At 27.7% G+C, this 27,986-nt stretch overlaps 1 protein-coding gene across 1 annotated transcript; it reads right to left on the reverse strand.

Annotated features, from left to right (window-relative positions):
* Nucleotides 1–3,536: 3,536 nt before the first annotated feature.
* On the reverse strand, nt 3,537–27,934 carry LOC107442671 (synergin gamma). Its single transcript, XM_016056295.3, has 13 exons — nt 27,755–27,934; nt 24,199–24,367; nt 22,993–23,135; nt 21,256–21,467; nt 19,906–20,079; nt 18,406–18,594; nt 17,947–18,185; nt 16,423–16,723; nt 13,263–14,246; nt 11,931–12,022; nt 8,498–8,654; nt 6,430–6,578; nt 3,537–5,214 (listed from the first exon to the last, which is right to left on the reverse strand). The coding sequence occupies exons 1-13, from the start codon at nt 27,769–27,771 to the stop codon at nt 4,987–4,989; spliced, it is 3,054 nt and encodes a 1,017-aa protein (XP_015911781.1). The 5' UTR covers nt 27,772–27,934; the 3' UTR covers nt 3,537–4,986.
* Nucleotides 27,935–27,986: the final 52 nt, after the last annotated feature.

Here is a 27,986-nt window from a genome sequence, read left to right on the forward strand (position 1 = left end):
GGTGTAATTATGATATTGCTCTTAAAATTGCAAAATATTGCAGAGATTGCTAATTTAAATCAGGCAATTCTAAATACCGCTAAAAAAAAAAACTCATATCAATTAATGAGCTTTGTGTGCAATACTAATAACATTTAGAATGCAACTTATCTATTTCATATATTTATCTATATATAGTGATATTTATTTTAATGTTTCTTATATTTTGATATTTAAAACCAGAAAAAGAAAAGTACATTTTTTAAAGCTGTAAGTGTAGCATTTGTAAAATGTAAGATGCTATTTAAGCTATCATTTATTTGATTTCAGTTTAAGTGTAGTAAAAGTGCAAAAATGAATTTCTGCTAAAAAGGAACTCTAATGGATTTTGGTTCTAAATTTAGTGTGTTAGGTTTTTGGTATGATATGGTGCTAATTTTCCTATATTGCCTTATTATTGAACAATCAAATATTTTAGTGAACTTGATGTTTTTTTCTCCATTAATGTTTGTTTGTTAAATAGTTTTCAATATGTTGCTATTTATTGTAAAAATGCAGCTCTATAAAAAAAAAATTCCAGGTAATAATACATTTTTTTCGCCTACATATATACTAAAAATTAACAGCATTAACGGTTATTAACATTTTGCCACACAAGCAAACAAAAGCACTAAATGCAACTTAAATAAAGAAATTGCAAGCTTATTTAATTATTCATTTAATTTATATTTCTTACATCACATAAGAGAATGACAAAAAAAGTTTCCAAACATAACAATTAAGCTGTTTTTCTTTTGCATGGAAAATATTTTAAAGTAAGCAGATTTTACTTCAAATTAAATATCTATTAAATTTCAATAACAATTAAATACGAAAAAATCTTTGCATTCTACTGAATATAACAAATAAAAGTGGCGAAACAAAGAAATAAAATGCATCCGAAAAAAATTGAGCATTTTTTGAAGCATAGGTATGCAAAAGAGCAAAAGTATGCTTTTAAATCTTTATCACTGTCATGCTTATAACTCACACTTGACGGCTGTATATAACTTAATTAATATATTTCCCTAATGCTTTTACCACCGTATAAATTATTCGTAATCCATATTTACCACATAAACGCCAATGTTAGCTGTCATTGCTGTCTTATGACGAACAGTTTGATAAGAAAAAGTTTAACTCTCCTCTCGCTAAACTCGCGTTCAGCTTTTGGCCTAAGTGACCTTTCAAGAAAATGCTACCCTCTGTGCGCATGCGTGGAAAAAAATGAATGTCGGGACAACACGCAATGTATTGGCATATGAGAAGCAAGTGTATATCATGCAATGGCCCTTAAACTTTTAAAATCAGAGTAGGACATACCGAATAAGTGATTAATGTGCACTTTTTATCACATTTATCAAACAATGTAGTTATTGCTAAGAATAACCAAATCAATAAGAAGAAGAATGCACTTGCACTTGCACTGGAGTGAGTGCACTTGCCAGTATTCTCTACATTGATGCTATTTTAACTTCAGGTCAGACGATAGAGAAAGAAGCAGTTCCCCAGGCCAGCAAGAAACAGAGTTTCTGCCTACCTAAGTGTACGTATACACACATGTACTAATATGAGATATAATACGAGAATACCATATTAAGGTCACTTCCAATCTGATCTTGAGCAGCTACAGTCAGAAAGGTTCTTTCCATATATGATACAGTGGAAGATGAAGGAAGTATTGCGAGATCACATATGTGTGATCATAGTCTAAAGTTCTTAAGGCTAAGTCATTGTCAAATATTGCCTACCACAGAGGAATTTCCAGGCTTGTACACTGAGTGCAACACTTTCATGAAATGTCACTTGGATCAAGAGCTAGACGCAAATATTAAATTATGAATCAGTTTTTTTGAGTGATAACTGGTTTTCTAAAATTAACTCTTCAAATTTTGCTTACAAATTTAATATGGCTGACTATATATATTTTTTCCTATAATTCAAAGCGTCAAAGTTAGCCTGTTGTGTCTTACTGATGAATGTAATGTTTTTTGAAATATTATTCTTTGGTATTTTTGATGAATATGTTCATGTATATATGTAATATTTTGAAGTTCTATCACAGAGATGTACAGTTTTCTTTACTGTTAATGGTTCCTACCATGTACATAAATATGTCTCATACCAGCATGCAGCCACTTGCTGTGTGTGTAGTGGACATCTGTCTGTGCATGCGTTTCAGTGGCCATAAATGTCAAATATCCACCTCACTTGTTATCTTTGTGTCAACTTATTTTCCAAATACAACACAATTAAAGAGCTAAGTGGATGAAGGTTCTAAGTTAGCTTTAATGTTTATACTTAAACAATAAAAAATGGAATATTACCTTTATTTCTAATCTGCGAGCTTCATAACGGCAAATCAACAAATCCCTAACATTTATTTTAACTTTCTAATAAAAGACAGTTTCTCATCTATTTGTAACCAAATGCACTTCAAACCCTCTTCCAATTCGAAAAAAGAAAAATTTCACTCAGTACCTTCATTTACTAAGATCTGCAAAACTTAAAGACCTAAAAATAAAACAAAATTAATGTTGCACAGTTAAATAATACCAAAAAAAAGGTTCTTTAAGGTATTTCGATTTTTTTCTCTAAATATGTCAATCAGAGCTGTCATCCACTAACCTCTTAAATTCATAACTTCCACTAAGTGAAGTTTAAATCACTAACTCTCACATTCCTAACCATCTTGAATTTTCGATAAATTTTTTGATTTCAAAAACTGACACAAATTAATTTTCCTTAACATAGATTACACTAGAACAGCACTATTTTACCAGTTTACACACAAAATTGATTATAAATCTTCCATTCTAGTGCACAAATTAAATTAAAAAATTTTTTTTTTTTTTAAAAAAAATCTTTGGTTCACCAAATGAGATGAAAAATAATTCACTATTTAACATTTTTTTTTTTTACTTACAGATTTATAATTAAAAAATGTTCGCTATTTCAAAACTCCTTTAATGAACAGCTGCCAAAAAGATTAATAAAAAAATTAATAATTATTGGGTTTACCTAATAATTAATCATTTTACAAGAGAAAAAAAAAACTTTAAAACTTATAGTCTATGCCAAAATTTCTGTGAAAGTTAACAACAGTGCTCGCTTCCATGAAGAACTATTGTCATTATCTCAATATGTTACATCTCCTGCACAAGAACTCATCTTAATTTTTAAAAAAATACATTTGGTGCTTACACATGGAACTCACTACCTCGAGATGTCACAACAAACCCAGCTTAATTGTTTAAAGTGCACTTTTAGAATTCATTTATTTCTGTTGTTACTTAAGGACATTCAAATAATAATAACCTCTTTAGATGTAGATTTGGAGAGCTCAACCTACAAGATATGTTTTATGTATTTAATTTCAAAACATTTAATAAACCGACACCTTGACTTTTTGAAATATTAGGAATTTCAGGGATTATTGAAAAAGGCAGTTCAGCTGGTAACTAGAGGCAATTAATATAAATTAAACAAATTGGAAATAAAAGAACAATTGACAACAGTTGTGAAATTTATTTTTTTATTTTTGCAAAATATCAATTTTAACATCGTTTTCACAACAAAATTTATTCATACATCAAAACATCCAAATATCACAATAAAATCTAACACAGATAAAAATATACATACTTGACTTGAAATTTTTTTTATATATAAATACTCATATATTTCAACAAAATAATAAATACAATCTAATTTAAAAATTGATATTTAAAGTAACAAACATTTTTTTTTCGTTCATAAATTAGCTTTCAAGTTAGAAAATAATACTGAAGCTATAAATTATATACTTTATTAAACCAAACATGCATAACACAAAATTCTATATCAGAAAAATTGAAGTATAATCAGAATGTAAATTGGGAGTTAAGCTGAAGATAAGAGAAATTGTAGTTAATTCTTCACTTATTTCTAATTAGGCGCTTTTTGTCTTAAAATTTTTAATACTAAAACAATATTTCTGTGCTTTTGGTTTAAAAGTTTAATTGCATATCTTTTATATTAAAATTAAAGTCATTAAGTCTAAAGCTTCCAAATAAGAGTGTTAGACGTGAACAGATAGTTCAACAATTGGTAACTTTGTCAGCACATAAAAAGATCTCAAATTTATATATTCTTTAAACTTTTAATACTTTATAGCAATTAATAAACATAAAATTAAAACATTTTTAAAAAGCAGTTTATGAATCATTAACACTATGAAATAATAATTTTCATCAAAAGGAAAAATAGTAAAATGCTTACCTTTAAGTGTCGTTATTTTTTTGTATTTATTAGTATTTAATTTTTTAAGATTTTTAATTTGATTTTTCTACACCATGAAACTGACTGTCACTTCTCTTGATCAAATTTTATTACTTATTTTTAAAAAGAAATGAAATCAAACCAACAAAAGCTCTTTAAAAACTTCTACGGCAAATAAAGTACATGTTCCACTTTAATGAGTGAAACTTAAAACTAAATAACTTATAAATATGTGTTGTAAAAAAAAATGAAATATAAGATAATGAAGTTGTAATTCTTCTCACCACAATAAGTCATCCTAAATTAAACACCTTCACGGTAAGCTTCATGAGTTTTATATTCAACTTATAAATTCATCAAATAATTTGTGAATATTTTATTGTGTGAAATAAATATTGTGTTACCACAAGAAATATTCATAAAAATTATTTTACAATTTGTTAATCTTTTAACTTAATTTCTCTTAATTGAAATTTCAACTCAACTCATGGTTATCAAAATGCATTGTGTGAAAGAAATATAATAATATCTTAAATTATGAGAATAAAAACTAGCACATAATTAAAACCCATAAAAAATGACAATAGCTGAAATAAAATTTTGTCAGTGTAGAACTAAGTTTACCAGCAACTTCAAAACATTAAAACAAACCAGTATATAGAATTTTGAATATAAATAAACAAATACTATGTTTAAATGCAATAAAAACTACAACAACTGAGGTAAAGTTAAAGCAGGTAGTAATGGATCAACACAATTAACCCAAAAGTTTGCACATGTACTGTGATAATTTCTTCCTCCATATGATAACTTAAGAGAACAGTCATCCTTATTTTTTATTTCTACATTTAACAGACATAAGCCACAAGCTTTAACATTGTCAGCTGCATCTGTTCTTAGCAATGATGATGAGAAATCAAAAGAAGAATCTTGAGGCTGTAATAAAACTGGTATATGACTTTCAAAATAAAAATATTACATCTTAATGTCTCTAATCTCTAAAACTAACTTAAATTCGAATTAATAATTTCACTACAAAATCAATGTGTAACTAGCAAATTTAATGTAAAAAAACATTTCCCTTTTTTTAACATATCAATATGCTTTAAAAGAAAAATTTGTTCTCTACACATAATCTGTAAATCCAGTAGAACACCATACATTCAAACCCAAATAATTCGAAACTCACGATAATTGAAACAGTTATTACTTATCAAAAATTTAATGTATAAAAAAGGAAAAAAATATTCAAAACAGAACTATGAAAAAATGACCAATCAGTGAATAATAAAATACGAAACAATGTATGGATTTCAATTAAGATGAAGAACATACAAAATATGATAAAATAACTTCATATTATCCCCTAAAGTTGTTCCAATGTATAAATCAAAGTAGGAAAATAACACAGATTTGTACTGCAATACAATAATATAGAGATATATAACTCATGTTGATATAAATCTATAATAAAGTATCATAAAAACTTTAACTTAGTTGCAAGTTTTTGAATTGTTTATCACATGAATAATGCGAACAACGATGCTAAATGTGATCAGTTAATAACAATAACTTCCATTTTTTAAATGATATTTTTTCCAGAATCAAAAATACTCAATTGCACAGATTTTTTTGGTACACTAAGAAAATGATCGCCAGAATCCTCAATGCGTTGCGATATAACACGATTAGAAAATACTTGTTTGCCTTTTATCATAACAAAATTGTAACAACAGAATCGGACCCAATAAATTTGTCTAAACAAAGTTCAACTATAATTGAATGAACTAGTTTGCTGATTAAAAATGCATAAATTGTAAATATTTTCTATAATTTCTCACTAAAATTAGTAATTCAGCTTTTATAACTAATATGCAATAATCTTAAATAAAATTTTAGTGCTCAAATGAATACAAGTTAAAAATAATTCTGTTTCATATACAAAAATTTTAAATAACAAAAATTTGATGTATTAAAATATTAAGCTTTCGACCCACAAAAACTTAAAGATATCCAGTAATGAATTTCTTTAAGTTAAAAATTCAATTTCCATTATTCATATTGTTATTTGTTTAAAAGCAACACCTTCAATATTTCTGAACATTAAATTATGAAAGGAAAAAATTTGATAAATAGCTGTTTTTAGCTTACCATTAATGAAGAACCAGCAAAGAACCCACAGATAGAATTCCAAATTTGTTCTACTTCTTTCAATAGATCAAGGATAGCTACACTTTGTTTACTATATGACTTGGAAGTAAATTTTATCCTGCATGCCACTTTATAAACTTCAATCACATCTAAAATGCAATATAATTAAACATTAATTTCAATATGAGAATAATAGTATATAAGAATAATAGCATATATTAGAATACAAAACTGTTTCATTTTTTAACTGTTTTACTTATTTAGTCTATCAGCCTTCGGTGTGATAAGGAGTTAATTAAAGACGTAAATATATACTCCTCTATCATTATAATTTTGAGCCAAGCTCAGTAAATAAGAGAATTCTTTAGTGGAGTTGTCGAATACACTTAACACTATGATAGACTTTTAGAAAAACTAAAAGTGCTGTTTCAGAAATTCAGTTAACAAATTTTATATACTGGTCTGAGGCACCTTGATAAACAAGTTTAGTTTCACAAAAGTTGAGTTCAAGAAAATAACCTGTCACAACTGGAGGACAACGTTCACTGGTATAGCAAGAAGAAAAGTTATAGAAAAGTGTGTTTAGTTTAAAACATTTTCTGATAAAAAACTGATATGATAAAAGAGGAATGAATGAAATTTATCATGATAAAAGAGAATTAGAATTAAATGATGAATAAGAAAAAAATATAAATTTTGGAGCATCTATTTTGGAGTATCTGGAGTTTTAACTCATGATTTCATGAAACTGCGCTTCATATCAGTACTGCCTGTACAATTTTAAATGCTAAAACTATTAACACATTCTATGAGATATAAATTAACAGTCTTAAGATTGTATCAGACTTATCCATAAAAAGTATAATAAGCAGAATTAAAAACTTTCATCCAAAAATATACAGAATAACAACAATTTTACCCAAATAGGCATTTCCTTAACCCAATAGTCACAATCATGACTTTAATTAATTTCTTTTTAAATCATAGTCATTCTAGCATAAATTTTTGTTTATTTACTCATATCAAAAAGAAAAAAAATTGCCTCATAATTTAATTATTTTTCAGTAATTTTTTTACCGTTTAACTGCACTTATTCTGGCATAAAATTTTACTAATCTACATGATATCTAAAGCCTATTTTATAAGGGTTTATTTTTTTTAACTTATACAGTACATTTTTTGTATACAGCTAGACAAATTGGAGTTTTCAAAATTCACTTTCATGCCTTGAGACACAAACCATTACTTTCAATACTTCTTGCACTAAAATTTGCTTCCTTATTTACAAAATAATCCTTGCTGCTACACATGTGACACTAAAAATACAATTAATTTTTCTTAAGGTTTAAATACAATATTTGAATTCTGGATAAATTTGGGATATAAAAATGTAGTCTCAGCTTATAAGCTGATTGGCTCTTATTTGAAGCTATAATAGTTATTCCTGCAATAACTCGGCTTACCTATACGATAGCCAAACAAAATTTGTAGTTAAGTGCAGAATTGTTTAATAAATTATGTCCCAATTCTTCGGAAAGATATGAAGTTTCTGAATTTTTTTGCCTATCTTTTTGTGTATAAAAATGGTACCATTTTAGAAAGCTTTTACCATTATCTTTCCCAAAAATCAGAAAGTTCTAGTATATAAAAATTTCCAAGGGTTTCAATAAATACTGAAAATACTGTTTCAAGATTAATGCAAAAAAATATCTCTTCATACCAATAACAAAAAGAGTGTCATACTTCAAAAATCGAATTGCATGGTTTTTAATTAAATTTCAGTTGCCTGCCTTAAATAAATCAGACAAAACTAAATTAAATCATAATAGTTCGTACAATGCTGGGTAATATTCCTAATAACAGAAACAGAATTAGGAATTCCTTCGTATAGTATACCTATTATTTTTATAATATATAATAGACATATATTATATAGCTTTATAAAATATTGCTTTTTATTTTATTTTTTTATTAAATCTTTTTATAAGAAAAAAGATATAGTGTTTTTGTGAATTTTCATATTAAACAAAATAGTTTTCAGTTATAAAAATACATAAACTCAGTATACCTTTCACATAATTCCCTCCTTCTTCAGATGAAAGAACTTCATTGCAAACTGAACTACAACTCATCTGATTAAATATTTTCTTTGTATTTTCTAATATATTAACTGAGCTTTGCAGACAACGAGTCCAACTACTGATATGTTGGTCTTCTTCTTTCTTCTAAAACAATTAACAAATTATTTCATTAAATATTTAACAAAATTACTTCAATTCAATTTATCTAATTTTTTTACAACTTAATACAAATGAACATCTAACATTGAGTAAAGAAAATAATTCAAAATAAAATAGGTTGCATTAATGAATTTAATGGTAGCATTCAAATTGCTCGATATTACTTAATTACAAATTGTTTTAGTTACTTAAATAAAAATTCAGAAATTTTCTCTTTTCAGCAGTTAAGACTATAATACCACAAATCGTATGGTAAGGAAAAAAAACTTCAATAATTTACCATTTAGGCTTTTGTCAATGGGGAGATTTAATAGAATATTCAGGGTGAAGAAAACTGACTCGCAGGAGAATGCAGGTTGAAACACAATTTTTTTTTAACATGTGAAAACGTAATAGAGTTAACTGACTGAACATAAGTGGGGACTAAAGACATCTTTTCATTAGTTGATTTTCCTGCAAAAAAAACGGATTATCTTTCTGTTATTCAATGAAAAAATTGTATATAGAGGAGAAACTTCTATAAAACACTAAAACTCGGTTTGTCTTTCAGAAATTTAAAAATCAAACATAAATATATTAGAGACAGTACATTTAAAAAAGACAATTTTAACATAAGCGAAGTGTTATAATTACATTAGGAATGAACAAACTATGGATTGAGGATAAAATGTCGCTCTTGAATGGTGAATGTGTGGTAATCTGCCTTTCAACTAAAAAGTGAACAGAAAAACTACCTTTATTTATGACCAAGGAAATTTCAAAACTTTTTTCAAACTAATTTCAATAAGTTTTGAAAAAGAAAAAACAACAAAATTACAATATAGTGGTATGAATTCAAAATGCTAAGAAATTTAAATCTTTTGAATTTCTTTTTCAAGAAAATTTCTTTAACCAAAATATGCTCAAGTAAAGTAGCTCAAAGAAATCTTGAAGAGTATAATTAAACTAAAATCTGAAGATACAATTAATTTATATGCAGTAAAAAATTATAAAATTAATTTTTCCACAGAGAAAGTTGAAAACCTGCAACACTTAAATTAAAATTTAATTTACTAAAGAAGACATAAGACAAAGTGTGTAAAATTTCAATTTTTTTTAGTTCAAAATTATTTTATATATTTGGTTTTTAATTTTTTATACAAATTGATAGTGTTCTTAATACACTAAGGAATAATGAAATTATTGTGTATTGATATTAAAATTAAACTCATTGCAGTGCCAAAATTTAATTTCTGTACCCCTTTTCAAAACTATGCACCCCTAAAAAATGCCAAAATTAAAACTGTTGGATTATTATAAACAGTATTAATTGTTTATAAAGAGTAATTAACCATAAAATTCATTTTTTTTTTTAAAAAGTGAGTAAAAAAACAAAAAAATAAATGTGACTAAAAAAACACAAGCATGAAAAAAAGTCAGTTGAATGCTTGAAAAGGCACAGTGTCACTGTGATAACTATGCACCAAATTCTAGAAATAAAATACAGTGAAACCTTCAAGAAAGACCACCTCTATTTATGATAACTTTTGTGAGACACAGAATTTTTTCCATAAACTTCATGTTGAAGAAAACTTTTATGAGAGACCATTAAAACCTCTGCACCAAATACGGAAAATGTCAAATAAGCAAACATGAAAAAATATCAAAAGAAAAAATACAGTGAAACTTGTGTATAACGATATTGTCTATAACGATAAACCTGTCTATAGCGATATTTCCTTGAGGTCCCGGTGAAATTCCTATTTACTCAATGTATTTTTAACCTGTTTATAGCGATAACCACTTTTCAGTTAAACATGTCTACAACGATAATTTTTCCTCTTTTGATAGTTGATTGTTCTATTCCGATTTTTCTACCGTTGGAAAACGACTCCCCATCGAGCCTAAATGTGAGATAACAAAACGCTTTTTTTTTTTTTTCATCTCCTTTGTATGTAATATTCTTTCGTTGTTTCTGAGAAAAAAAGCCACTTTTAGGGGAAATTAGAGCAGTAGAAATGGGTGAAGGGGTATTGTAGGAGGGAGAGAGCTTCGTCAGAAAAACGGGTGACACACTGACGAGACATCGATGCAGCAGCGACACGACAAGATTTCACCCGAGAATGCCATATTGCTAATTAACACTTTGCAAGATTTTGTTGCAACATTACCAAATGTAACTGGTATTTCATTTGAATTCTTTAGATGGACTGAAATCTATGTGCATGGAAATGGCAATTGCTTCCGAAAATAAGCAAACAAAACTAACCGATTATTTTTCTAAATAATTTCTGTTTTGATTCATAAAATTGTAAGTAAATTTTTCTTGTGTGCTGTTTCATAATTCTAAGTAAAATTTTCATTTGGAGCCTATAAAAGAAGTTTAATTTATCATTAGTTTTAAGCGTATACTTTTAAATTTCAAACCTGTCTATAACGATAACCTACCTATAACAATATTTTATTTAGGTCCCTACAGTATTGTTATAGACAGGTTTTACTGTATTAACAAAACAAATAAGTAGATTAAAATGTATTCAAAATATTCATTTGAAACCCTTATTTAGAGAGCTCCTTTTGAGGGTCTCTGATTGAGATCTACAATCTAATGTCGCAATCAGAGTGCACTAAAGACGATGCTATGATTTATTTTTAAAGTTAAAAGTTAAATTAGAAAAAAAACTTATTTCAAAATAAACTATGTATCTCAAACAAACAAACCTCTTCTCATTGTTTAAAGCTAACTAATTTTTATGATACAAAATTAAATGCTAATTATTAAATGATAATTAAAACGTAAACAAAAAAACACAATTGTTTATTTATTTAAAATAGTTCTATAATTCATAATTGGTATATTTGTTTTTACTCATAATTATATCAGTAGGGATCATTTCTATTGACAATCAATTTTATTCATCGATCTTGTTTTTATGCTGCCAGCACAAGTGGCATTTCTGCACCAAGAAAATGACAGTGACTAAAATTAAAGCCATTTGCAAAAAATCATGTACCTTTGATAACATTTTAAAGCAATGGATGTAACCCCTAAGAATGACCAACCTCCATTGACGACCATTTTACTGTGGAACGGAGAGTCACTGCTTCCGAGAGGCATCACAGTACCTAATATGATTAACATAATAAACACCCTCTACTTTCTAACTTTACTATCTAGAAACACTTTTTACAATTTAGCTAGCATATTTTTCACACTTACCAGATAAAAATATTTTGATTTCAAAATTAAATTTTAAAATTTATATATAAATTATTACTTACTTCTTCAGAACGTATTACACTGTATTTATCAGTGAGAGGAACAATTTTTGAGGGCTGAAAGTTTGAACTGAGAGATATGCCAGATAAGTTGCCTAAAAATTAAAAAAAAAAAAAAGCAATATTTATCAAAATGAATTTAAGAAGTATTTAATACAAAAAACAATACACTATATTTTTTTAATATAAGATGGAATTTAAATCATAAACATGAGTAACTTTTGACAGTTAAAAATTTGAACCAAGAAATATGCCAGATAAATTATGTAATCATACATAATTATACAGATTTTTTTAATTTTAAGACGGAATTTAAATGCTCTAAAAAGTTATTTCATATCTATTTATTAAAAAATAAATGTAGAGTGAAACTTAGTATAAACAATGAGTACAATCAAAACTTAAACTTTTTAACTCTCTTTAGGGAACATTTTTCAAGGAATGTTATGTTAAAATATTTTTGTGATTGAGATTGAGGCTTAATCCTAGCATACATTACACAGTGGATTTGGTGACATTGGAGATGCTTGGGAGGGATTTATAAAATTAAGGGAATTTTCAAAATTTTAGCTACTGTAAAGTATAAAGAGACGCCCGGTGGCTGAGCGGTAGCGCTTCGCGCTGTCGTGCCACAGGTCCTTGGTTCGATCCTTGGGCCGGGCAAGGCCGACTCAGCCTTTCATCCCTTCAGTGGGTCGATAAAATGAGTACCAAGCATGCTTGGGAACTAACACTGGGGGTTCCGCGTTCGGCTGACCACCTGACCGGAACATATGCTCCTGCACCCCAGAGCCCAAAGGTCAAGAAAACTGAGATGGGCACAGTCGGCCTTGGCCCTCTTAATGGGCTGTCGCGCCACTGAGTTAGTTAAAGTATAAAGAATTGGCCACTGACCATAAAGAATAAGAATCGGCTAATGGCCTTCTGTGCTATTAAATAACCAAATTTATAAATTCTTTGTTTATAACTATACAAATAAACTCAATGAGAAATTATCAAATGACGTAGAAGGGAAAAATAACTTTTGTGTGTTGATTTCTCTTCTTGACCCCACATGAACCTTAAATGCTATCTACATTTATTCAGCAGATGGCTGCACAAATCATAGGTCGGAAAACAGCTTCCCATCGACATTTAAAAATGAATGAAGTATGCAAGAAATATGTTTTTCCCGGCCTAATAAAGGGTTAAATACTGATGATGACTGAATCATAAATGAGTCGATAAATTTGTTTACTTCACTTGTTACTCTAAAAATTGCATTCAAAAACATTTTTAGAATCTATCTCGAGAGTACAGTAAAAGCTCAAATTAAAATAAAATCTTTTTACTCACTGCCTTCTATTCCTTTGACGGGTGATGGAGTTGTAGAAACTCTGTTTGGAACTGGGGCATTTTGGAAGTCGCCAAAACAGTCTTCACTTTCATTCACTTCTAAACCTGAGCTCTTCAAATCTAAACTTGGAATAGAGCCCTGCCGACTTAGAGAAGATTTAGATTCGCCGCTATGACCACCCCCATCAAATGTTCCGAGTTCCAAACTTGAAACTGACTGGCTTTCGGCGAGGGATATATTGTCTTTTAAATGGCGGAAAAGGAACTCTTGACCCAATTCAACTCTGCTGGACGCCGGAAAACTACTGGTGAACTCACCAAATTCCTCATTCATTTGTGAATTCCCCCCAGGCACAATCAAGGCTGGAACAGCAGATATGCTATCACTGAAATTGGAGAAGTCAGCAAAGTTGGTGCTCATTTTTTGCAACTCAGTAGTAATGTTTGTCACACTTGAGTCCTGTTTCACTTCAGCAGAAAGGAAATCTCCAAAGTCATCTTCTTCTTTAGCTGCAACTTCGACATTAAAAATATTGTTTGCAGAGAAGGCAAATCCCCCGTCATCTTTAAAAGCGTTGAAATCTGAAACATTTGCAGTTTTCACGTCGGAAGATTTTTCTGTGATACTAAGTGAAGGTGCAGGAATGTTATTTGTAGATTCTAATGAATTTGAAGAAAAATCTGCCCAATCGTCAGTACTCTCGGGTTTTTGCAAAAGGCGAAATACACTATATTTGTCTTCCTCGGGAGACATTAAATCTTGTTTTACTACACTTGGCTTCATTCCGACAACAGGATTTGCTGTTTCGAAAATTCCTTTTTTAGAATCAACTACAGCAGAAACAGGAGCTTGCTTAAAATCATCAAACTCATCTTCTTGAGAGATACTATTACTTGTGGAAGATGGATACATCATGAAATTGACACATGTAGGAGTAGCTGATTTAAAATCATCAAATTCATCATCAGGTGAACTTATGAATCCTAAAAGATATAAAACACATTTTAAAATTTGATATTGAGAATAATGTATCTCTATATTTTGAACAAAATAATCTCTTAACTTTATGTACACAGATCTCTAAGATGCATCATTATATTTTTAAAAAAGTAAATACATATAATAAATAACATTTATTGTTATAACCTATATAACTTATTTTTATAACCACTAAAAAACCTATGCAAATATTGCGTCAGAAATAAAAATGCTCTTAAATAAATCTACCATAATTATATTTAACAAAAATAAATGCTAGAAAATATTTTTTTTTCGTATTATTAAATTAAAAAGTTAATGCTCATGGCTATCAAAATTAGATTTCACTTTAGATGCAGTGTATTTTGCATAACTTATACAATTTCATCAAAAGCAAAAAGACTGTAATAGTTTTTTGTTTACTTGAAATATAAATTAGAGTGTTAACATCTATAGTGGTAATTTAAAGTGCTTTTACTATTTATAGCAAAGAAGTATTTTTATTTAATTTAAGAAAATTGTTTTGTTTTCCATGAAAGAACTGCCATATGAATTCAGAAATTTGTGTGAAAACTCATCTATACTTTTAAATATGCTCCCTAAGTTATACCATTATGCTATTTTGGTCATTTTAATCGTATAATATGTTTGATATATTGTTGCTCCCCATCATTCTTCTTTTTAAAAAATAAAATTTAAAAGAAATTTTGTTTTTATTGTTAAAATTACTATGCAGGGCTGTAAACAAACAAGTAAATTATTTTTCAACAATTTTATTATAAAATATGGAGCATTAGATACTTACTAAAGCTAACACAGAAGTAAAAAAATATCCCTATCATACAACACTTAGCTAAGCCTAACCATATAATCACTTTATCCCACCTCAGAAACCAATTCATAATAAATATAATTTTTAAATTTCTATTTAGATCTGTTCTTTAGATGTCCCTCTAACAGTTTGAACTAAAATTAATAGTTTTTGTCAGTTTTTTATGATATTAGAAGAAAATTCATCAACAACTTAAACTAACATACTGTATAAGTTGATGATGAACAGATAGTTAGTAAACATTAAATTTTTTATCAATTTATAAAAATGGAAACAAAATGCTTGCCGTAATCCCAGTAAATGTCTCAAAAAATATAAAACAAATTATCTCAATTTAAAAGGAGAAAATAGATGCATTTTTAACATATACCCACTTTACCCCATCTAACTCTACTTTACACTGATAACCATGAAATTAAAATTAATAGCTTTTATTATTTCCTCCAATCAAAAAATTACACTTTTACTTTAAATATTTAAAAAAAATATTTTGCTGATAGTATTTATTCATAAATAACTCAGAGAAATAAAAAAAAAAGCTGAAATATACCAATATTCTGTTTTATAACAGAATTATTATACACTGTTCTAATTATACTTTTTTCTGGACAGCTTTATTAAAAATTTCAGAAAACAATAGTTTTTTTTTCTGAAACTCATAAACTTTTAAAACAGATTTAATCATAAATTTTCTAAATTTATAAAACCATAATGAAAGAAACTAAGAAATTGTTACCAAGATTTACCCTCCAATTACATTTAAAATGAAAAATTTAAAAACAACTTAAAATCTTTAAATAAGCAAAATAAAGCATACACAAGTGAATTGCGTTTACATAATAGGCAATTATACATCACTCAATAAATCTTTGATGTAACACATTCAACACTTTTGTTAGAACCATATGATTTCTGGATAGTGGCTACCTTCAAAGGACACATCACAAAATTTCATGACATTCTGACAGTTGTTTAGAGGTCACAAGTGGTTTTAGTGACCCTGATATTGTAATTTTTAAAAACAATGGTCAAAAAAACATTCTGTGCATTGATTAAAAATTGGTTTTCTGACTACTGAAAATACTGAAGACAAACAGTGACTTGATAAGCGTTAGGGAGACTTTGAACTAGGAAAATTAACTTTTAATGAAAGGTTTAAACATGGTCATAAAAACAACAATGATGCTGAGCGTTCTAGAGCTCCAAGTTTAACAGTTACTCCAGAAAACATTCACTATTTATAATAGAAATTAAATATTTTAAAAACATAAAATTTTTTTCAAAAAATTACAAACAATATTTTGAAACAAAAAACAATACAGAATACTTAAAAATCTAAAACCTCTAACCTGTTGATGAAATAGAAGGTAATTTAGAATTAGTAAAATTATTTGCCGTGCTTGGAGAATCCAGTCTAGGGATTTTGTCTTTCTTGAGAGAAATAGCAGTTGGCCGAACTGCTTGGTAACTCAATGAATCAGATGTTGCTGTTGGACCAGAAGAAAGAGATACTACATCTGATGATAGTTGGTGAGGTTGTTTTTCAACATCTCCCGCTGCTTGGTCTGAGCTGGTAAAACATTGCAACCGTGGAACCGGACCAGAAGGGAGGTGGTATAATATATCAATTGTTTTTGCAGAGTGACCACTCTAATATAACATAAACTATATTATTTGCAAGAATTTTAAAGTGATAAATGTATAAAAATACAAGTCACAATCAGCCACTAAAATAGCTAAAACTTAAACATGACCAAAATAAGAAATTTAAGATCCAAGATTCAATTACTTTTAAAACATATTGCAACAAGATATTTGGCTGTTTTTCTCTCCCCTGTAAGTGTCTCAAGCAAATGTGTGAATATTTCAATTATATATATATATATATATATATATGTAAAACAAAAATTATAAATACTTTTGTATTAATAACAACATTAAAACTCTTTCGTTTTCATAAAATGTCTTTGGTAAAAAATAGTTGTAGAAATTCTATTTTGGGACTTCAAGGATGAAAACATATCATTGAATTATAATTAGATTTATATTTCAAAGGAGTTATTTTTAGAATCTTGTCCCTCTTTCACTTCCATATTAGGAAGCATTAAATGATTATCATATTTTGCGTAGAGTTAGAAAGTATGAACGATTTTAACCTTTTCACCTTTTTGTCCATTAGTATATAATGCAAGAGCAATAGTTTTTGTGAGTCTTTTGCTGTACGATGTTGCTAATTAATTTTTTATTAATTAATAATTTTAAGTTTATAATTAATAAGGTTGATACTTAATTATACAATTTTACTGATTTTAGAAAATTAACATTTATTTTTTTAAAAAAAGAAACACGAATTGCCTGTTTTGCACAGATTTTTAGCCACGGATTTGCCCATACTAAAAACATAAATTCACAATGAAGTTTTTAATAAATTTAGTAATAATAACATACAATGTATTACATTTCTCCATATTTATATATATACACTACTGTGCAAATTAATTGGAAGTTTGTGCAAATAAGGCAAACAAAGGCACTCGAATTGTTAATGAAAGTGTACAATCTGAAAGTATTAAATAAAAAGTATTTTTTAAGTGATATAAACACTTAAGAGATAGAAAAGATATTTTCTAACACAGTGCAGATCCAACAATGTGTAACAATAGTGCATCAAGAATAGTCAAGAAAATTAGGAGTATTTGGCGACTGCTCATAAAATGTCAAATATTTTTGTAGCACATGACAATTACTTTGAGTGCCAGTACAGGTATTTTGTTTGTATGCCATGTTTCCCTTCATGTATAATATTATTCACTGAAAGTTTTTGAATACACATTTTATGTAATTGCATTGAAAATTATTTACAAATATTTTACCTGTAAAACTGCAATAAGTGCTAATGCAGCATATATTTCTTCAATAGTCAAATAACCAGGAGCAGACTGATTCACCATTTCCCAGATTTGAGCCAATGACTGCTGAGGTAAGCCTGATGAAACTAATATTGGGAAAAGCAAACTTGTTTCCGGGGCATGAGCACCATTTCCGGTAACAATTGACTCAATTTTATGATACAATTCAGGAACTTTCTCTCTGCAACACCAGGGAGGGAATCCTATAAAAAAAAATTTTAAATAAAATCAATATAAATTATTGAGAAGTAGAAATTTGTTTTCAAAGTTTTGAAATGCTAAAGTTTTTTAAAAAAAAGTTTAAAAAACTGTATTCTCCAATATTTTTTTTGAAAAATATTTTTTTGCTTTACCTAAAACAAAAGACGACATTAAAAATATGAATAAAACAGTAATAGCAAAAAAATATTTGAATATAATTACTAGGTCTCTTCTCAACAAATACTTCATCAAGTCCTTTAATATCCCTCCAATTTCTGGCTTTATCACTTGTAGTGAATGTTGACCGTGATTGCGTTGTTGGGGTTATTTCTTTAACAGGAGGTTTGAAAAACTTGTTTGCTTTCTGAGGGCCACTTAAGTTTGAACATTCCATCATCATAGCATGTAATTCTATCAATAAACATAAAGAATTAAATTTATTTTAAACTAAGCAAAAAAAGATTTTAAAAAATCTGCCTTATAAAAATAAAAAAATGAATTTACTTGATCCACAATTAAAAAAAACTATAAATTAGTATTATAAACAAAGGTGTCAATACAAATATTATATAGAGTACAAAAAATTGAGCTTTTTAAAGACAATGAGCTTCTTAATCCAAAATCTTATTGTTTAATTTTATTTTAAAGGGAAGAAAAATTTAAGCTTATATGCAAGAAGAAGAAAATTATACTTAGTAGTTCAAAATTGTTCCACTAAAAATAAATTGTAAAACACTTTATTTTATTTACTTTTAACATGTTCAGCAAAATTTTTAGCCCATCTATGTAAAGTGCTTAAAATTTATTAAAACCACATTCCTTCTGAGGACATGTGATTTTTTATAAACTGGTTTTATGGTTTAAGTCTTTGAATATGTAAGGTATTCAAATTATTAAGTTTATTTCTATTTGAATTTCTTTTCAACTTTTTGGGAACTTCCTTAACAGTGAGAGTAAATGAGTGATTAATAATCATTGACATTAAATGATGATAGCCAATGAATAACTAATTTGGATTCTTTTATATTCCCTGTTTTATTCTTTTTTAGCTTTAACTCCTCTAATCACCCCTCCAAATAATAATCTGCACCTACAGCTCTGTTTTATTAATTCATTGATATCATATAGATTAGTTCATGTAAATGCAAATCTGACATTGATATGCTACACATCTTTCAAAACTTAAGAAGGAAAGAAAATTGTAAATATTCAAACAAGAGAAAAGCATTTCTTCTAAGCATATGCTCTAAAAAACCTTCATTTTAAAAATTATAAAGATAATGAATTTAAAAAAAAAAAAAGAAAAGAGAGAGAGAGATGGTTAAATTTTGATATTATAAGGATTTTGTTCATGTTAAATTGGCTTTAAAAAGAGACTGAGAAAAAGAGATTTTATGAAAGGCCATCATTTTAACAACATATTTCATATTTCCTATTTTTATAAATATTAAAAATTCTAAAATGTTGATTGATAAAAGCAATATACAGAAAATTTAGTTTTACGCAAGAATTAAAACATATTCAACCATTTAAATGCAATTAAAATGCATCATAATTTTGTTATTAAGAGGGATTTTTTTTAATTTATTTTATTTAATTTTTTATCAATTTTTATTTATTTATTTGAACTATTGAAAGTAACTAAAAGCATAGGCTCAAGCAGAACAAATTAAGTAAATTTTTTTTTCAAAAAAAAAGGGAAATAGTTACATAGTTATTTACCTTTTTTGTCTTTTTCTTGTTTAATTACTGAATTCCCAGCAGGATTTGCCATTGGTGCCGGAAAAGTACTAGCAGTCATAGGAGTAGAAAACATGTTTTCAAAAGGAACAGAAGAAATTTCTGTAAGTGGTTGATGTGTTGTAGTTGGTATAGTTTTCTTGATTTCAGAATGATCTGGCAAAACAAACGTTTTCAAAATTATACAAATGAATATCGTTGTAACAAAAAATACAAAACAAATTACAACAGCCTAGATCATGATGACCTAAAAAATCCCTTAATATTACTGAAAAATACCCTTAATAATAGTGAAAAATGACTCTCATAGTTTCTAATTTTCTTCAAAGTCTCAATATAACAATCGTTGATATAGTTTTTCACAGAGTAACTATGTCAGACAAAATATTTTTTTTCTATGTCAGACAAAATATTTCTATAGCGGCAGGTACGGAACTTTTCGTTCTTCATCTTGTAAGATGCCAGAAGTGTTGCTCGTCTAAGGTTACCCAGTGGGCACCTGTGAACCTAAGTCACGGAGACGAGCAAAATTAGCCATGCCACACTGCCACAAATACCCGTTCATAGGGTGGGCCACATTCACAAATCACACACAACAGATGACAACACATAGATAGAAACATCCATGCCTAGAACGGGATTCGAACACGCAGCCATTGGCTCGCAGTCAGGCACGCTAACCGCTCGGCCACCTGGCCGCGTTACACAAACTATGAAAACTGTGTATTTCTAAAAACTGGCAACTTTAAGAATTATTAAGCGTTTCTAGAAGAAAGTTTGCCGACATACAAACCCTACATAACTCTTGGCAAAATGATAATTTTCTTGATCATGTGGATGAATTACAGTGCTCAACCCAACGTTAAGATACATTCTTTCTTGTTTCAGCTAGTTGAATAACTCTTATAAATTTATCCCTTCTAATATGATGGACAACAGTACTTTGTTTTCAGCTGCAACTTTAGTTACAAAAAAGTTATAGAATTAAGTCATTTCTTATCAATTTTCTACCTTTATCAATAGCTCATCTCAATGAAAGGCAATGGTTATTTTTTCCCTGGAAATGGTAATGCATAAAATAGTATAACTCAGTTAAAATGGGTGGTTGCAGTAAAAATGAGCTAGTACTTCTAAACATTTCAAAAAATGCCCTACAATTTAAAAAAAATCCCAAAAATCTAAAATAATGTCCTAAAATGAAAAAAAATATATATATATAAAAATATGCCCTAAAAGAGCAAAAAAGAGAAAAACTAAAAATAAATTAATAACAATATCATCGAGATCCGAGTATTAGAAATTTCATGAATAATTAAAAAACTAGAAATTCACCTGGGTTTGATTTAACAGAAGTAGAATGTTGCACAGTTTCTTTCGCGTGGCTTTTTCCAAACATACTATCAATCAAATTATCAGCATTCATACTCCCTTTTTTACCAGCTACAGTGAACTGTTTAAGCCTTTGTTGTTGTAATTGGAAGTTCCTATCTTTTTCCATTTTTCTTTGTTGCTCTAGCAGTTTAGATGGATCAATCGCTGATGTTCTACACATAAAAGCAAATTACAAGTTGTAAAAATAGCAATTTTAATTATGCAATGATTCAAGAAAAAAAAATTTCTAATTATCTTTAAATAGATATTTATGCTAAAAGTAACAAATATAAATTTTATACATAAATAATGCACACATGAACAATTTTACAAACAAATTCAGTGCAAACTTATTAGTTATCTGCAATGCTAGCAAAATTTACAACAATAAGACAGAAAAAGAATTCTTAAAACTTGATCATAGTCTATCCATATAAAGTAATAACAATAAAAATAGCCACTACATATTTCAAAAACAAAACTTAATTTTTTAAATTAACACTTACCTATTCCCAAAGATTCTAAAAAGAAGAAAAATTATTNAAATTTCTGTGAACTAGGAGTTGACTGTAAGTGAGTTAAGAAAAAAACAACAATACATTTGAATAAAGGAAGGGGTACTGTGGATTTATTTCTTAGTTTTGTCGTTTAGATTGTTAAATCGATATAACCTAATATCGTGATATAAAAGGGTTGACTATATCGATTTAAGAAATTTCTATATCGTCCAGCCCTAATGGGGGGGGAGGGCAATGCTTAGTAGATAGGGAAGACATTAATCTTAAAAAAATTTATATATATACTTTTTGGTTAATTTCTTTAAGGATAAATGATGTCTATAAATTATTGGAAAGGTTTCTTTAACCTGTAACTCCTTATTAAAACACAAAAACTATGATTAAATATCATAAAATACAGCTTAGAAAAAAAAAATTAATTTAAAGTTCAGTTCAAAATGTTATAAACCAAATTACAATTTTAATCAAATTTTAACAAATCAAAAAATGTATAAAAATTAAGTAGTTTCTCTTTCATATATCTTTGTAGACTGCAACACATCAAGACAGGTCTAGATTTTTCCCAAACACTTGTTGACTCTGAATTGTAATGATAATGTCAAACTTGAATTCATAAAGTAAAGCCTGTGTAGGCAAAGACAAAATCTTTGATCCACAAGAAAAACTCAGCACTCTTATATCTAGTGATTTTGAAATTTAATGATCTTAGCCTCTGTCATACAATTTTATTTATTTATTTTTTTTTGAGAAAATCTTTTTAATGTTTACTTTAAAAATATGTAATATTTTTCATAAGCTTTTTTTTTTAATCAAAGAAGTTTTAACACAGGTACTTTTTTTAAACACAGGCAATTATTATGGACTACATTTAAGTGTAGAATAATTAGTAAAATATTATATTATTAATGAGAACTAGAATAACTATTAATTCATAAAATTTTTAGTATTCTTTAGCCTATTTATTTTACCAAAAAGAAAAAGTCAAGAGTACGAAGTAAATCTGAGGAAAAGTGCTTTGAATTTTAAAAATTAAAGGACAAAACCCTTTAACTTAAAAAACTTATTAAAAACACTTAATTACTGTTTAGTAAACTTCAAAAAGAGTTTTAATACCAATTTAAAAAAATAACAAATCCAATAATGAAAAAGTAGTATGAGATAAATAAAAAATAATTCTTACACAACTCCGGTTCCTGCAGGCATTTGACTTGCATGCATTTGAGAAGCAAGCACAGGTGCTCTTGGAATTTGAGCAACAGGAATGTACATACCAGGCATAGTTGGTGGAACAGCACCTACCATAGACATTCTATTCTGAACATTCTAAACAAAAGAAAAAAACTATAATAAATAATCGCATTTATATAGATGCTAAATGAAAATCGAATGCTAAAACATAACAAGACACTTCAACCAAATCTTAGTACCTATGGGCCATCTAAAATGAAGTCACAGAAAGTTAGTGACAAGTGGCAAGGTTAACAAAGAAGTATGATATTTCTTAATTTTACAAAAATAAATTTGTTGAAGAATATTTTGTGTTCAGAATGAAAATATAGATTTAAAAAAAATATCTAATTATATATTAAATTTTAAAATGCTATAGTTTTCACTTTTTTATAAGGATGCCCACAGGGGCTACCAAAAGGAACAATTCGCCATAGTTATTCTTGGAGAGAGGGTACAATTTTTTTCTAAATATTCTATACAATTTTTTAGTTTTAAAACTGTAATTTTGATTTAAGGAATATTTTTGATTATTTAAGGAGGCATTTTTAAATATTGGGAGGGGGATAATTGTTCAATTCTTTTCGATTGGGGGATATTTTGCTCCTTTTTTTCACAATTTTTCAAGTTTCGTTTCACAATATTAATTTTTTTCTGAAAATAATATTTTACAAAATATTTCAAACCATGAATCAAACTGAGATAGCTCAGTTATAGACAAAAAAAATTATGCGTTTTTTAATTGTTTGCAAAAATGAGGAAAGAGAGAGTTTGAGAGGGCAGTCCCCATCAGCTTTGCACCTTGTTCTTTTATATATCACTATTGTATAATAAATTAACTAAATTTTTTGCAGTAATTTTTAATCATAATTTTTTTAACGAAATGTCATTAAAACCCATAGCAAAAGTTAAAAAATAAAATTTGTAATATGATCTATGATATATTCTTGTTTCTGAACTGCAAGTTACATGTTAACATAGTTATGGCATGTGACAAGGATAGTAGGAAGATGATCAACAGTAACACTGTATGATAAAAGAAAAAAAAGATTTTTAAAAAATCCAAAAAAAATTTGAAAAAAATTATTACATCAAATAATACTATTCATTTTCCCTAATTTTAATATTTATGCATATTTTAAATAAAACAGTAACTCACTGAAAGCTGATTATATGCAAGATGAGATATGAACTGGGGATGAGGTTGAGCTGAAATCAAACCATAAGGATTTGGATGTACTGGATAAGCAACAGAAGGGACACCTGTCTGAGTAACAGGTGTAATCATTCTTCCACCAGGCATTGTTGGCGGGCAGCCAGTTAGAGGTCTGTAAAATATTAACTCAGCTTTAGAGTTAAAGCTTATTTATTTTTGAAATCACAAAAAAAAATTATTTAAACATACATGAAAGGGAAACAAAACAGACAAATAATAATTATAATTTAAATATATTAAAAAGATGTAAATCAATATGAACATAGCTTATAAAATGACCATAATACATTAACCATAATAAATTATCATCATATACAAGAAAAGCTTACTGTCTCCCTCCCCATTGACAAAAAGTTTAAAAGAATTTTCTAAAAACAATTTAAAAATAAAATTAACAAATTTAAATATATTTTAAGTAATTTGTATATTGAATTTAATACAATTTCTTAAAACACATCATGAACCCAAAATACATAGCCACTTCTTTTAATAACACCTGTCAAACCTTCTCATATAAGCAGTTGGATTATTAAAATCTCATTTACTGGTCTATTAGAGATTGGCATTATATCTAAATGCCATAGATGAGGGAAGGGCTTATTTCCTTCTGAAACTTATAGTGCTGTATCATTATATAAATAAATTGTAATAAATATCACTTAGAAAAAAACTTAGCTGTGTATACTAAACACCACTTTTATTTGCTTTCTAATAAAAAAGTTTGTTAACTTTAAACCTCTTAAATTCTTTGATCTTTAAAGACATTTATCCATTTAAGAGTATTAGTATTTTTATTTCAAATTAGCAAAAGACAACATAAATTAAGATTAGGGATGCAACCAATAGTGATTTGCCGGTATTCGGCCAAAATAATCAGAGGAATATCGAATATTCGGTGGTTGAATAACAACATTCCAAACAAAATAATAATAATGAATACATATTATTTTATATATATAATTAAGTTTAGTCATTACTGAAAAATAATCAAAACTTAGCTGTATTATTGGTATGGGGCAAAAACAAAAATTTAATAGAAATGTTTAAGATAATAAAGATAATTAAAACTATTTAAAATAAAATTAAAAAAACTAACTGTTAAAAAAAAGTTTTAAAAAAGTTTGAAAAGTTAACTTTTTTACACTGCCAGATTTTTATCAAAGACTAACTATAAAAGAATAATGTTCATTAGAAAAGAAACACTCTTTAAAAAATGCTGCCATAGTAAAAACAGTCATAAAAAGAAAAGTTAATGAGAAAAATAAAAAGAGAAACAGAAAAAAAATTGTTTTTTGATTTTGAAATATAACCTTAAAAATCACAGTTTTCTCTGCTACTAGTTATCTGTCTTACCGTACAAGAAAAAAGCGACAATAAAAGAATAAAATCTATTAGAAACACTCCATTAACACGCGTTGCTCGCTTTAAATAAAAACGGGGAAAAAAATCTCATTTTTAAAACATAAAGAGTTGAAAAAATGATTAAATTGACTTGCTTAAGTATAATTAAAAAAAGAAAAAAATAAGCATTGCAAAACTCGTGGTTCAGTATAAAGTAATCTAATTTCAATTTTTCAAATTTCACTTTTCCAAGCGTCTTTCAGAACATAAATTAACAAGCTTCAGAACTTTACAAATCTGTGCAAAAACTATTTCTAATAATGTATAGTAATATATATGATTTGAATTTATTCTTAATTAAGTCTATTCAGGTCCCCCCCCCCAAAAAAAAAATAACTTTGTCGAAAAATAACTTTACAAACAATATTTCTTTGCAGAATATTTGGCCAACCAAATATTCAGCAAAAGAGCCGAATAAGGAGAATACCATTACACCCCTAATTAAGATACTTTACAAAAATATAATTTATCACTTTTTGTAATACTGAAACTTTCAATTTTAAGCCAATTTCAGAGACAGTGGGGCAAAAACTCTTATAGATCTTCTTGATAAAAATATCGGTCTTAATTTTTCTACTATCCCAAAGGTTAACAGAGGATAAATTTTGGTAAAAAATTTTAATATATTTTTAAGCTCTACTTGTAACACGAAACTCATTTACTTGTTACTGAATTTCTTCGTGTAGTGCACTTCCAGTTATGCTTTTTTTTTAAAAAAAATTAAAAGCAGGGGTCTGTCTATATTTTTCTGAGTGGTACCTATTTTGTGAAAATTCAGATATAATTTGTCAAAAATTAAAAATTATACTGAAGAATCAACACAAAAATATGGTAAAAATATGGATTTATCGTTTCTTAAGGGATACAAAAATAAAATTTTAAGAAAAAGTATTTTGTGAAACTATCGTTTTTCGTAAAATTGAATTTGTGAAACTACCGTTTTTTCTAAAGTTGAATTTGTGAAGGTACCGCTAAACGGTAGTAAATTAGGCCTAGGCAGACCCCTGAAAAGGCTCCTTTGTATATTTTACAAAGTTCAATCTTTTCAAATAGTCAAATAGTATTTTTTTTTAAATCTCAAATCTGTTACAAACTATAACTTCATGGGAAAAAATAATTGTACAAACAACAAAGGCTTAACAAATTAATAAAAGTGGACAGATTTCTGTATTATGATCTGCAATAAAATAATCCGAAATCTTGCCAAATTCCAGGCCCTGGCCAGGGAGTAACTAAAAAATACATCACAGAAGGGGACCAATTCGAAACTCATACCAACTCCCTGCCGCTACATGTTTTTAGTTTTTTTAAAAAAATTTGCAATTTTAAAATCTATTTAGTGCCTTGACAATTGTAGTTGGCGTGACAAATCATGATACAGAAATATCCCTATAAAAGCCAAATTAGAAAAAGGAACAAAAGAGAACAGCATCTAAAGCATTTAGAAAAACTGCTTTGAACCATTTCTAAATTATGGTTAAGTTTATGTAGTATTAAGTATATCAGCTATTATAACTATGATAGCTAAAATCTGCATTTTAAAATCCGGATCCATCTTTTAGTGTTTGAATGCCTTGGAAATTTTTGTGTTTATTTTTGGTAAATGGTATGATGTATATATATGTGGCATATCAACCACTATAAATATTAAATACCAATTCTCTAGTATATAAGACTTGTTAACTTGATTGCATCTTGAGGTACCTTTTGATAGATGAAGGTTGACTTAGTCGATATTTAAAGCTCCACATATACATTACATAAACTTCTTGTTTAATAGCTACAATCGCTATAACAAAATTAACAAATAATGAATAAAAGAAATTAGACTTGTTTCTCATATTCTTATTTTTTTAAACACGAAAATTCAAAAACTTAAGTAAAATCAATTAATAATCCCATAAATACTTTCCAATAATCTGAGAAGAAAATAAATTTAATTTACTTCAAGAAAAAAGTAAATCCCAACTCAGGTGATACAATATTTATTGCTAAAGCATCAAACCAAGAAAAAATTTTGGAATATGAGGAAAAGAATCTGGTTCAAAATCGAGAAAATTCTAAGAAAATAGTCTAAAATAGAAAAAAAATCACAAACCTATTTAGATCTGACATTTAAATCTCCTATGTACTTCTGTGTGACAAGCAAAGAACAGAACATCAACAAAAACAAAGTACATTTTGAAACGAAGAAAGTGCAAAGAGAGCTTGACAGTCTCCTTTTAACCTAATCAAAATGTTCAATGTGACTTGCTTAAATTTGGTTGGTCTTCCTGTGGTAAGAATATCACTTTCTATAATGGAAAATAGATTTTTTCGATATTTTTATA

This window comes from Parasteatoda tepidariorum, chromosome 1 (genome assembly GCF_043381705.1).
Source record: "Parasteatoda tepidariorum isolate YZ-2023 chromosome 1, CAS_Ptep_4.0, whole genome shotgun sequence".
NCBI lineage: Eukaryota > Metazoa > Arthropoda > Arachnida > Araneae > Theridiidae > Parasteatoda > Parasteatoda tepidariorum.

Bases quoted from the DNA above. Each gene is read 5' to 3' on its own strand.
- LOC107442671 (XM_016056295.3), bottom strand. The intron at 12,023-13,262 runs GTGAGTAAAAAG...TTTAATTTTTAG, and splicing joins CGTCAAAGGAATAGAAGGCA to GCAACTTATCTGGCATATCT. The intron at 8,655-11,930 runs GTAAGTAATAAT...TAATTGTTTTAG, and splicing joins GTGTAATACGTTCTGAAGAA to AAGAAAGAAGAAGACCAACA.